The sequence below is a fragment of the Rhopalosiphum maidis genome, chromosome 1, assembly GCF_003676215.2.
Source record: "Rhopalosiphum maidis isolate BTI-1 chromosome 1, ASM367621v3, whole genome shotgun sequence".
NCBI lineage: Eukaryota > Metazoa > Arthropoda > Insecta > Hemiptera > Aphididae > Rhopalosiphum > Rhopalosiphum maidis.
The window spans coordinates 46,524,312-46,537,792 of NC_040877.1; the positions used below are offsets into that span (position 1 = coordinate 46,524,312).

Here is a 13,481-nt window from a genome sequence, read left to right on the forward strand (position 1 = left end):
AAACTTTTTTAATAGTTCAATTCACTCTAATATTAAAGAAACAACACATAATGGGTTCTACTGAACGAGAATTTGGTATGTAGATAATTGTATTTTTTAAAGACAGTGACAACATAAGTGGGTATTACATCCTCTTAGATGCAAATTATATAATATACAATTATTTGGATTAAAATTTTGTCAAAAAGTAGTAACTTAAATAACGTAGATCACGATTAAGCAATCCTAGTATCTAAATAGAACTAAAAAATGTCATAATATATCATAAGCATTTAGTTGAATACTGAACTAACAAAATTAATATATCTAATATATCCAATATTTCTATGAAGTACATAAGTGATAAACTGCAATTACAAAGTTAAATAAAAATATTTCCTATGTTTTTCAAATCATATACCTAATACTGAAATATAGAATATAAAAGTATGATTAATTTTTATTATTTTTATTTAAGTATTATCTAATTTTTTATTATCAATTATTCGTTTCTAATATCTACTATCGCAAAATAAAATGTAGGATATTTTTATTTCACCGCTGATATCAATAAATAAAGTAAATACACGGGTATATAAATATATAATATAAAAATGAATATCAATGTTTAGTGAGATTTCAGCTTCATTACATATAATAACAAAATGTAATTAACTAAAATTACCTTAGTGATTTAATATTAATAAATAAATAAAACTAAATCTATACTTATTTATAAACTAAAATATAAATTATTCAAATGTATTAAGCTTATTTATTTAATACTCACGTTATTTGTAGAAGTGATATTCATCGTAAATTTGAGTTTCAGTTATTCCTAAAACAAAGTAATTTCAAAATAATAAATTTTGAACTTTTAAAAATATACTGCAGTCAACCATTCAAAATATATTGTTGTGTGATTTATAAAACCATGACTAGAAAAGTAACTATTCATTATTTGTGTATAATTATTTCAGTGAATATTATTAATTCAGGGTTATTAAGAGATAGGTAACTAAAATATTTTAAATAAAAACTTCAAAAAACGTATACAAATCATTTCTATAACTGTATAATTAAATGTATATAATGTATCCAAGAAAGGTATTTTTATATGTTTCTTATTCTAAAAATTAGAATTTAGAAACAACAATAATTACGATTAAAAAATCTGAACAAATTAAGATCTAACCATAAACATAATATTAATTAAAGAATAAGAAACAATATTTTTATTAATTTATTTATAAAATAAAAATAAAAGTTTTCTATGGAAAAACAATAAATAAAATATTAAAGTGTACATATTAGTAAAGCTTTAATACTAGAAACAAAATAATATGATGGATGAATACTAAAACTAAATTAAAAATAATAATTAAATATTTTACATTATTCTATTGACACAAATTTCTAAAGAAAATATTAAATGTTAAATATAATCAATTATATTGATACATTGATATACATAAGTCAGAAAAGAGTAGGTAAATGCTGTGTATAGAGGTATGTAATTAATGTAGCCACTATCGTGAAATTAACTTAACGGGAGTTTAATATATTTTTAATTTTAATTATCAATTATCAAAATAAAAAAACAATACTATGAAAAGTATGATTGATAAACGATAAAAAAGTTTTGTAATTAAAATATAAATCTTTAAAGTTATATAATATACCTACCTACATCTTCAGATAACTACTGAATAACCTTATAATATCTAAACTGTTTAAGATAAACATAAACATGAAAAACAATGAATTTAATATTACTTTTATACATAATAACATATCCGTGACTATATAAATATATAAGTAATAATTATACAATGTACAATAATTACCTACAAAAATCAAACATACTATACCTATGTAAGCAAAATATTATTAAAACCATTTTGAGCGCTTTTATTGGGATATTTATTGGGATATCCGAACACAGTCTACCTCGTCAGAAAGCGATCTTCAACATCTATAAATATAAGAGATATTCAAAATTATAACTAAATATTTTTAGAAATTTAGTAATTAATAAAATTATGATATTATAAAATATAAATCATGATGATCACAAGTATGAAAACTCCGAAAACCTAAGTACATTTTTTAATAATTTGGAAAACTAACAAAAACGTCAGGAAAAACAGTAATATTAATACAATACTGCAGTTTTTTGGAAAAAAATGATTTTACTTTTTTTGTATATCAAAAATAAAATAAATATATAATATGGTTACTTATAACTTATAAAGATTTTAGAAACTTGAAATATTCACTAAATATTTATATTATTAAATTTTAAGTAAAATTTTCAAAATACATAGACTAATAATTTTAAGCTATTTAATGACATTAAAAATGTGTTAGTTTTATTTCAATACATTATAATGGAAAAAAATTTTTAGTAACTACATCAGCTATATCCAATTTCTAATCTGAATTACATAAAACATTGTATTATATAAATTAATACAATTTTTTAATAAAACTGATATGAAAAAACAACTGAACATAATTAATAATTAATGAGTATTCTATAGCTTAAATAACAATTAAAATATAATTTTAATCAAAGTACATACAACAATACATTTTACTAGTTATACATACATAATAATATGTAGCCAAAATAATGAAGTTGACAGGTACTTAATTTAATAATCATTATGCTCCCGTGATCATATATTTTCATAAATTATTTAACTGAAACCGTAGACAATGGAGTATAAATTGGAAGTGCTAAACATTTATTGAATTTATTTTTAATACATATTTTTTAGCTTTTAATAATATTATAGGTATTTATGGAAAAATAGATAATACACTTTTAATTTAATTGCAGAACAGAGATCTATACACTTTATAAAACTATAAACGTACCACTTATGTTACATATATACTTTGTTAGCTATTACTTAGCTTGCTAATGAGGTATATCGTACATGAATTAAAATGAAAAACTAATTTAATTCTTTAAACATTAAAAATATGTTTAAGATTTTCTGAAATTGTTCTTTTAAATAAAATAACGACATATTATGATATGATTTGATATATATACTATATATATACTGCATAGCGATTACATGTATAATCAGTTTAAAAAAAAATAGAATAAATAAAAATAAAAAGATAAGTTGATTACCCTATTAAGTTTTTTATTATATATTATATTATCAATATTTTACTAATTTTCTCACAATCTGTTATACGTATTAAAAAATCAAAAAATTCCCATAAAGTAATAATGGAAAAGTATTAGTTTAAGCATAAACTTTTAATAAAAAATCCATACCAACATATTATTGGTTTAAAAAATTATATTTTCATAACATTTTCTTACGACGGTTATATGAAACTACTTTACGCTACCTATTTATAACACTTAAAATCAACAAAAGCTAATTAATTAATAGAATGTAATTTAAAACGATTTTTTAACTCATTATTTTTATTTCTTCCATTTGTTAACGTTAAATTGTTTTTAAAAAAAAAAAAAGAGGGAACAAATATCAATTTTGTACCTAATAACTAAATTTTAATATTATTATTTTAGGTGATTTTAGGTTTTAACATTTATACACTTTATATTAAATTTATTATTACGTTAAAACTATTAATTATAAATATTTCAAATCTGTAATAGTTAATTATTATGAAATATCTAACTCAAAATATTCAATCTTATATAGACAGTTAGAATAAAGAAAACTGCTTAAAATTGGGTTTTTAAATTGCGATAATTTATCATTATATTTCAATTATAAGTAATTTACCATCATTGAATTCAACGAAGCGAGAAAATTCCCAGCACCCAATCTCTAAATCCTTTTCGAAATTTTTTAAGAATTATACTTTTATATTCATAAAAATCTTATCTGTATGAATAATATAAATAATGTTACACAGTTGTGTAAATAATTATCAACATTTTATTATAAATAAGTGATAATAACTCATAAACAAACCAACTATTTATTTTACTTAGATTTTACTATATTCCTATACATTTTTTGTTTTTAAATTAATTAATGGTTCGGTGTAGAGTTCAACTATTTTTTGATGAATCATTTATGTGTTGTGTTTACTCTATAATCAATGTTCATATTACTCAAGGCCGTATTAGCGCATAGACACTATAGGCACTGTACCTAGGGCCTACGAACATTTTTGGGGTCTACAAAAATAAAATATGCGGCTACTATTTTTTTTGTTACAATTATCTTGTTTAATACTTAAATACGAGGGATAAAGAAATATTTAAATTGGCGTAAAATAAGTTTTTTTTTATGATTTTAACAACTTAATTTTCTATATATTTGTAGACTGAGTAAAATAATTGTTTTTAAGATTTATTAAAATTATTATCATATAAAAGTTTAGATTTGATTTTTTTTTTTTTGTTTTTTAAGGATTAACATCGAAATTCAACACTTCCTCTCTTAAAAAGAAGGTTTTATACCTATTTAAATACTGGACACCAAAATGCTGTATAATTGCATAGGAATTAAAAGCACTATGCATATAGGGCCAAGGCTGCAAATGAAATAATTTCGGGGGGCAGGGTCAACATTTTTTTTAAATATAAATACTGAAAATTTATAGTCAATTAACTTTATTCATCACTATAAAATATTTCTATTTTTAAAAAAATCTTGAGGGGTCCAAACCCCTGGACCCTCCTCCAGCTACGGCTTTGCTTAAGGCCTACGATTGTATTAATCCGGGCCGGATAATACTTATAAGTTATAATTAATTGTTACAGTTATTGAAAATGTACCACTTCCTCCTATTAAACTTATCTTCTTCATAGATAATTTTTATTGCATGCTTGTATGCAAACATTACATTTTTTACTTACTTTAAGAATTTCCAAAATATATATTATTTTATGACGATTAAATATATGCAATATACATATTTTCAAATATTATAGGATTTCTCAAATTAGTATTTTTATCAAAATTTAATATCTGCTAAATGTATTTATTTTACAGTCAATATCGAATAAAAAATTGTACCCAAGACAAGCGACAATGTGTGGAGTCTCTAAAATCGTAAGTAGGCTCAATACATTTACGAGTCTATTAAATTCCTGTAGTGTTTAGTGTTTTAATAAAATTATAAATTAACCTAATAAACATAAATTATAAATTATAACTGGAAAATTGTTTCATCACGTATATAATAATATAAAAATCATATTTATAGTTTAAACTGTTTAAAGATGTTTATAATTTATTTATTAAAAGGAAATATTAGAATTTTTTGTGATAATTCTTAAAAAATTATTGATTTATATATTAATAAAATAATTTTACCTATACGTATTTAGAATTCCATGAAACGCTTAAATTTTTTGGATGTTTAGCTTGAACAGAATGGGTCAAAATATAACAAAAGTTTAGGTAAAAAAAAATAGGTTTTCCTTCTCAAGCGGTGGATCAAATCCGCCACTTCAATAAAATACTGAATTAATCAGTGCAGGATTTACCCATTTGCCTTAAGCACTAAAAAAATGTGTAGCCTTTCGGATTTTTTAATTTAGTGAGACTATGATATGATAGTAGTCACAACTAATCTATTACTTATTATGTCTTTGTCAATAACTTTATACAAAATAATTGAATAATTAAAGACGTTCCTTATATTATATATTATTGTAATATTGTCACAAGAATATAACTATATGTTATGAACATATTTTATATTAGACTTGTACTTTGTAGTATTAAGTATATAAAAATAAATGGTTAACTTTAGTTTTCTACTTTTCTAGCCATGTTGTGACTTACCTATAACTTACAAGGAAGTTATTCGGTCGTACACTGTTACATTTCATGTATAGCTATTAGCTATGCTAAACAAATTTACTTGTACTAGTATTTAATATTTATGTACGTTTCAATTAATGAAGTAGCATAAAATTATATATTATACAACATTAGAATAACGTATTCATGATTCAATAACAATTAATATATATTAGTAGATATAATGGAATCAGGATATTTATTTTTTTTTTATATTCAAAATTAATATACCATATTAATATTATAATGTACACAATTTTAAGATCGATAAATCGTTAATGTCAACTATCGAAGATAATACTTTTATAAGTTTTCTAAATTGATGTTGTAATTTTTCTTGTTTGTATGTTGCAATTAATGTTTTTAATTTTAAGTTACAACCAAATATTTTACCAAGCAGTAGTTTTCATAGGAAAAAAATTAATTCAAAAAAATGTCACATATCATTGAATTAATTCACTAAATATATTTTATAATATATTTTAAGCTAGTATAACTGTATATGATGTATTACAGTTGATGGATAACTTAAATTATAAACCAATTTTAATAAAGTAAATTACAAGTCATAACATATGAATAATTTTGTTCAATATAACTATTAATTTGTAAGATCGTTTTCTTAGTTTTTCGTAGGTATTTACTTAAAGTATTAAGTATCTGTAATTTTACATTTATATTATAATATAATTATTAAAATTTGCAGACGGTGAAAATCATTTTATAATAGATCTTTAAAAAATAACAGAAACTGAGAGTATATGTAAATTGCACCCAAGATTTCTTAATAGGTTTTGTTAATTAAATATTAATCCACGTACAGTGTAGGTATTTATTGAGTATGTAAAAGCCGAAACAAAAAATATAGCTCACAACTGAAAATAATTTCTATAAATTTTTTTTAAATTATTATTTTCATAACTTTTATGTTTTAAAATAATAATTTTAGTTTTATATTTAATTAATTAACTGAAAAATAGTAATAGCTATAAAATCCTCTATCGACAAAGCTATACAATTTAAAAAAAAATAAATAGAGACTAGTATCTAATTAATAGTAGGTATCTAGGGTGATGTTGTTTCATATGATTTACCTACTTATAAGTAAATGGGTCATGGTACAACGCCTGTGATTTACCAGCTACTCGTTATATAAATAAATAAGTAATCGTATTGTACTTGTGCAAAACGCAAGTATTTGTGCCGGTGGTACTGTGGTATTAGTGTAATATCTATATGGATAATATAAGTACAATATTAATGTTTATAGCTTGAAGACAGAGCCCTAGAAAATGATGAAAATAAAAATATTGATGATCAAGACTATGCATTAAATACATTTGTATGTTTTTTTTTTTTCTAAATCATAAAATAAAATAAATTCAGTCATCAATTATTATGATTTATAACTTTATAAGTGAAATAAATTACGAAAATCGTGTTAAATAGACCCATAGATATTATTTAAATGATGTTGTCGCAGTAAAAACATCATAGAACAAAGATTTTATTGTTCAAAATAAAATTTTCAAATATTACTGCCCATTGAAGAACATATGGGGGCCCCTACTATCGGTGATCGCTCCAGTGGTAAATTTTTAGAGAAAATATTAATTTACATGACCAATTCTTCAGTTAATAAGGTTAATAAATAATTATGTTTAAAATTGTTTTTCATCAATAATATTTTTAGTGGTACACCTTCAGTAAATTAAAAGTGTTCTATCATATTATTTGATACTTGATCTTTTACAGTTTATTAAAAGAAAACTTCATTTTTTTATGGGCGAAGAAGGTGAAAAAATATTAGCACCCATGCCCCATATTTCTGAATACATCTTTATCATGACTTAATGAAAAAAGTTGAACGTAGATCAACTGCAGCTATCTGTGGAATGCCTATTCTACATTGAACAATTATGGATACATTCGTAAAACAGTAAATCACAGCAAAAAGTTGGTCGATTTAAATGTTGTAGGACATACGCAAATCATCAAGAGTCTTTTGTCCTTTGGGGATGTTTAAAAAAAACTGTATAGAAACAAATGATACAACTCCACTTTTTTATTATCAGCTTTTTGAACAATGAATGAAAAGTCCTATCCACAAGAATATATATTTGAAGCATTTCTTCATGACAAGTATAAATCATTCAGTAATTAAAGGATATAGTCCTAGTTACTTTTATTATAAATAATAATAAAATATCTTGGTTTTTAATTTTTAATTTAAATTATCAGAAGCTTATTTTCCAAACCATATTTTGTAATATATGTTAAATGTTTTATGATATTATAATTTTTTTTCAATTATTTTCTGGCAAATTATAGTCTTTATATATAATAAATCAAGTATGCAACTAACCAAAATTAATTAATTAAAACTAATCAAATAATAACTATGATAACTTATGTAAACGTCACATTAGGTGACAACGAAAATCGTTAAGTAGATCATACGTTAAAATACAAACAAATCTAGTTACTATGATTGTAATTAAACAATGGGCATAATATCAAAATAATTATATTGTAAATTTCTTATAAAAATATTTTTTTCTGAATAGTGATGGACGCAATTTACCATTGCTATATAATTTGCACTTCCTAATAAGTGATTACTACAATTTTAGAATTAAAATTATACAAACATATTTTTCGAAATAATTAAAAATAATTGACAGTTTTTATATTAAAATGTAATAATATATTATGAAATTATGTAAATAATAATAATATTTAATAATTATATTATTATATAATATGTAATTCGATTTGTAAACAATAAGAAATGTTATATTTAAAAAAAATTGTTGAAGTAAAGAATTTTATTAACGTAATTACTTATTATGAATCTAACAAAAACCTTTTAAATAATATGTATAATATTAGCATATTATAGCATTTTAATTTTAATTAGAAAAAATTATATTCAAATTCTAATGTGAAAATAGGTAAATATTAATTTGATGTATATATATATATTAATGTGCTTTGATTAGTAATTATACTTTCTGTTGTTGGCTTATACAACAAGTAAAAATTAATTGTAAACATTTTATTTTATTTTGGTGTATATATTATATATTGTAAATTCCATCTACATGTTGTTGATTGAAATTGTTTTATATAATAAAATATTAAAACATTTAAGTACCTACTTAAAATATAAAATAATTAAAAATGTTTCTACTAAAAAAATGTTTTTAAAAAACATAAACTTTGGTTTACATAATAATTAAAATGCACGTGCATATTATTTTACAAAATATAAATATATACTTTAATTTTATCCCACCGAAATATAATAAATGGCTAATAACTTAGTTTAAGTAATAGTTTTTTTAAAACACCTCATATTTATGAAATTTGTATACACACCATTTTATTTAACATGTACATACAATAAGCAAAACGAAAAAACAAAATTACGATAAAGTGGAAATTCGCGAACTACGCACACGCGATACTCAAAAATCGGGCGACCGAGTCGAAAACACCGAGTACACTGAAACCGTAGATATTTCTAAGTACCGCGCGCGTTAGTTGTACAGCCTCGATAGTCAACGAAGAGTCTGGCGTGCTGCGTCGACGAAACGCCCGCCCATTTCTGCAACCCCAGATTATGTTGAAACGAAATAAATTATGAATTATTATAATATTTTATTAAGAATAAAATTCTTATAAATGTTTACATTTTTAACAGCGTTTAATTTATTTTTTATTTTTAATATTACAAAAATTAATAAAATACATATAAAAAAATCTTAAGATGTGTATACAGTTAATTTTGAAATATTTAAAATCAACGATTTTCTTCACGCTAGCGTACATATAGTACGTCTAAGCTACCACTTGTAACACCTATATACATACTAATTCTCACTTTCAGAATCACTTAAGCAACGTTAAGTGTATGTATTATATATAGCAGAGGCGTAGCCAGGATTTTTTTATGAGGGGGGGGCTAAATACTTTTAAATTGAATTATTGAAAATCAAAAATAAAAATACTAATAACATATTAACGTTGATTTGCCGTTAACGCATTTATACTATTTTAAATAATTAAAAATTGTAAAACAATTTCCATATTTAAATTTAAATATTTCAAAACAATATAATAAATACGGTAAATGGGGAAGGCTATAGCCCCTTAGTCTTCCCCCTTGGCTGGCTACGCCACTGAGTACTAATATACAGATGACTAATCAAAAAAATGAGAACATAACAGTATTTTATTTTTAAAATGTATCACTTATCCTGTTTGAATTTATAACAGATAAATATTTTTTACAAGTTGTAATTACACTAAAAAATTTAATTTGGGCTATTTTAAGTACTAAAATGTTATAGTAAATAAATGTACATAAATTTGAACTAGACACCTATGTATTTTGGAGTTTTACTAGGTACTTCAAAAAGTACCCCCAAAAATATCTAATAAAAACACTAACCAAAATTAAAGTATAAAAAAAAACGTTAAAAATAAAAATAGCCAATTATAGTTGTAAGTAAGGCCCGGATTTCAATGCAAATTGCATCTTTTTTTGACTGATCTTAAACAATGCTTTCCAAGTACATAATTCATTTCAGGTAACGAGTGCTTCAAAGCTGAAACTTTTATTTTACACTTTTTATCATTATTGGCTCATTTTGTTGGTTTTAATACATATTTGTTCAATATACTATACAAATTTAACCTATTTAAAATATTATTTAAAGATAAATCGTTTTCTTGATATTTAAGTTGTATTCCTTTAATAGGTTTATCGGGTAAATGTATGTTTAGAATGAATAATACTGCCCCAAAAGTCATACGTGTCAACATCATCACCACATCGAGTAAATTTTTCAAATTTCAGTTTTTTTTTTTTAATAAAATAATAATTATACCTTATTTATAAATTACCAAATTGTATAACAAAAAATTATAGGACATTTTTAAGGTCATTTTTGCTATTTTTAGAGCATATTTATACTATGGTTTAAAGGGAATTTAAGTCCAGAGCCTAGAACTTTTTCAAACAGTTATTAATAATTAATAATTTGTTCATTACTAATTAATAATCTAGAGTAAATACCTATTACATTTAACTATTTTAATATTAAATATTCATAAGATAAAATTTTATCGACAAATTAGACTCTATTATTTAATTTTCTCTTTTATCCGGAGTAAAGATAACCTGTACTCTATAGTCTATACTATACAGTTCTTAGGAATATTGTACTGGAAGTAAAACATATCTAAGTAACCCTCACCCCATCACCCCTTACATTTAAAGTGTCATTGCTTCAAGTGGTATACAATGAAACTCAATGCAAATTCAGTGTTGAAACTTATCTAGATAGATATTTTATTATATTTTATCTTGTTCAGATAATTGTTCAGTTTCATTAAAATATATAAAAAGTTATGTGCATAATTATAAACATTGTAGGTACAGGATACTACGGACAAAGATATGCCACTAATGACTTATACTTATGGGATATTTATACTGAAATTTTTTTTTTTGGAAAGAATTACAATAAACGTATGTATTAAAGGTAGTCTCTTAGTTAAAATACAACATTTTTAATCGCAGACATATTTATAATAGCTTAAAGAAATATTTATAAACCGTTTACGGCTATATTTTCTCATTTATCTTAACATTTTATAAAATTAGGACTGTTCAAAGTTTATGTGAGTTAAAGACACTTATGTAAAAAAATACAGAAATCCAATTGACCATCAGAATGTGAGAAAACGTTTAGTTCAGTAACTTAATTTTTATACCTAAAAAGAAATCATCAAATTATTGTTCAGAGAACATATCATAATTAACCTTTGTAAATTCTGTTGATCTATCAGTTGACAAAATTAATACAGCTATAAATGGATTGAATCACGGAAAGAGTAGGAAAAATGTATAAAAAATTAATAGTTTAATAGTTTATAAATAATTATTTAAGTATAATATTAAATAATTAATGAAGATAAATATTGCTTATTGCTTGTATTTTTTAATCAATTAACAATGACTAGTAATATAAATACTACAAACTTAGATATTATGTTAAAACAACTACAATTATAAATTTATATCTAATTGTGATATATAATTATGGGGGTGTTTTATTATCTGAAATTATATTGTTTTATTTTATATATAGATACTCGTATATGTTTTTAATCATCGTTTTAATTCAAAAATATATATGTATATATTATAGCTGTTTAATAATTTCCATATAATTTTTATACTGATAATAATACTGATATAAAATTGAGCCAATGATTCGTCTTTAATGTTTTTTCCCAATAATCCAACTACGGCATAACCGATATGCATAATTGATGAATATAAATAATGACATTTTTGACAGACGATCAAAAAAATAAGAATATCATCGTAATTCATAAACCTTGTTACTTGGCCTGAACTAGGAAGTGAGGAATTTGAAAATAAAACACAAAACAAAAGTACCTATACGACAGCGCCATCTACGAAGTTCAGTCGGGGCGGTTATTTAAAAGTTTCTAAACTACGAAAGTAAATGGCACTGCCATTATTATCCGAACATGTTAATAAAGTATACAATAATGCACAAGGTCTAGTTCTACTATGCAGTACTGTAACAAAATTACATATTAATTTATTAAAATTGTATTATTATAATATATTATATATACCTACATGACTTAGTAAAACGTCCAATGTTAATGATGGAAATTTACTAACGCTGCGTGGAATTCTAGTTACCTAAGTCAAGAATCTTGAATATTGAGTTTGTATTTAGTTACAAAATAATTAAGTGAAACGTTTTGTAAAAATTTAAAGTAAAAAAAAAATGGAGGAGAAAATAGGTAGGTAACCGCTTTGTTGTACAGCAGGTGTTGAGTGTACCTGATTCATAATTGAGTAATAATAAGTAACTAAACATATTAATTTTTAATTAAACAACAAACAATAACGAATTTTACAAGCTTTACGATGGTACCTATGCCATATGGAATAAAAAATAGTGTCCTAATTTTACATATTTTATTATTTTATTTATTATATATTAAACATTATTTACCTATTTATTTTGTCAAAATACAAATAAATGTTAAAAAATATAATTTTTGTAACGCAGTAGGTAGGTTAGGTACACTATACACTATACAGTATTGTAACGTAATAAATGGAATCTCGTAGTGAAAAACTCAGCTATAATTTCAAATTTATAAGTGATGGAAAAAAGAAAAGTCAGTTTTGGTGAAAACTAGCAAGCACCGATGTTTCACAAAGAAATAATTGTATGACCTAAACGGTACACCGTAACCGTATACCTATCTAAGTGCAAAATACCTAGGATAGTTACCAGTGTATCTTTATAGTAATCAGTACTTATACTTATACTTAATACTATTAAGTTAATAGCCAATAGTGTATTGCAGTGCCGCAGTGATCTTCAACGACCCATTTTTGAGTTACGTAAGCTATAAATAAGTCTTCTTTTTAAAATAAAAATGTAATTTAATAAACGAAAATACTATAGTTTATAGTTTATATAATTTATATTTTATAATATAATGTTAATATATTATAATAATATAAGTATTAAGGAATGAGGATATCAAATCACAGTATAAGTTAGTAATATACTACAAAGCATTAATCAATTTTAGTTTTTTTTTTTTTCTACAAAGCTT

The 13,481-nt window shown here is 23.0% G+C and overlaps 1 protein-coding gene across 6 annotated transcripts in view; it reads right to left on the minus strand.

The window, feature by feature from the left end:
- Positions 1-9,291, minus strand: part of LOC113555054 (diuretic hormone receptor-like) — an 80,621-nt gene extending 71,330 nt beyond the window's left edge. For 5 of the 6 annotated variants that reach the window (XM_026959380.1, XM_026959361.1, XM_026959399.1 and 2 more), the window contains exons 1-2: positions 9,177-9,291; positions 770-817 (exon numbers count right to left, since the gene is read on the minus strand). In XM_026959380.1, the coding sequence (XP_026815181.1) occupies positions 770-793 (24 nt within the window). In that variant the 5' untranslated portion in view covers positions 794-817; positions 9,177-9,291. Of the gene's footprint in view, positions 1-769; positions 818-1,850; positions 1,955-9,176 lie in introns of all 6 variants that reach the window. The other variant, XM_026959370.1, reaches the window with a different exon arrangement.
- Between the last annotated feature and the right edge of the window lie 4,190 nt (positions 9,292-13,481).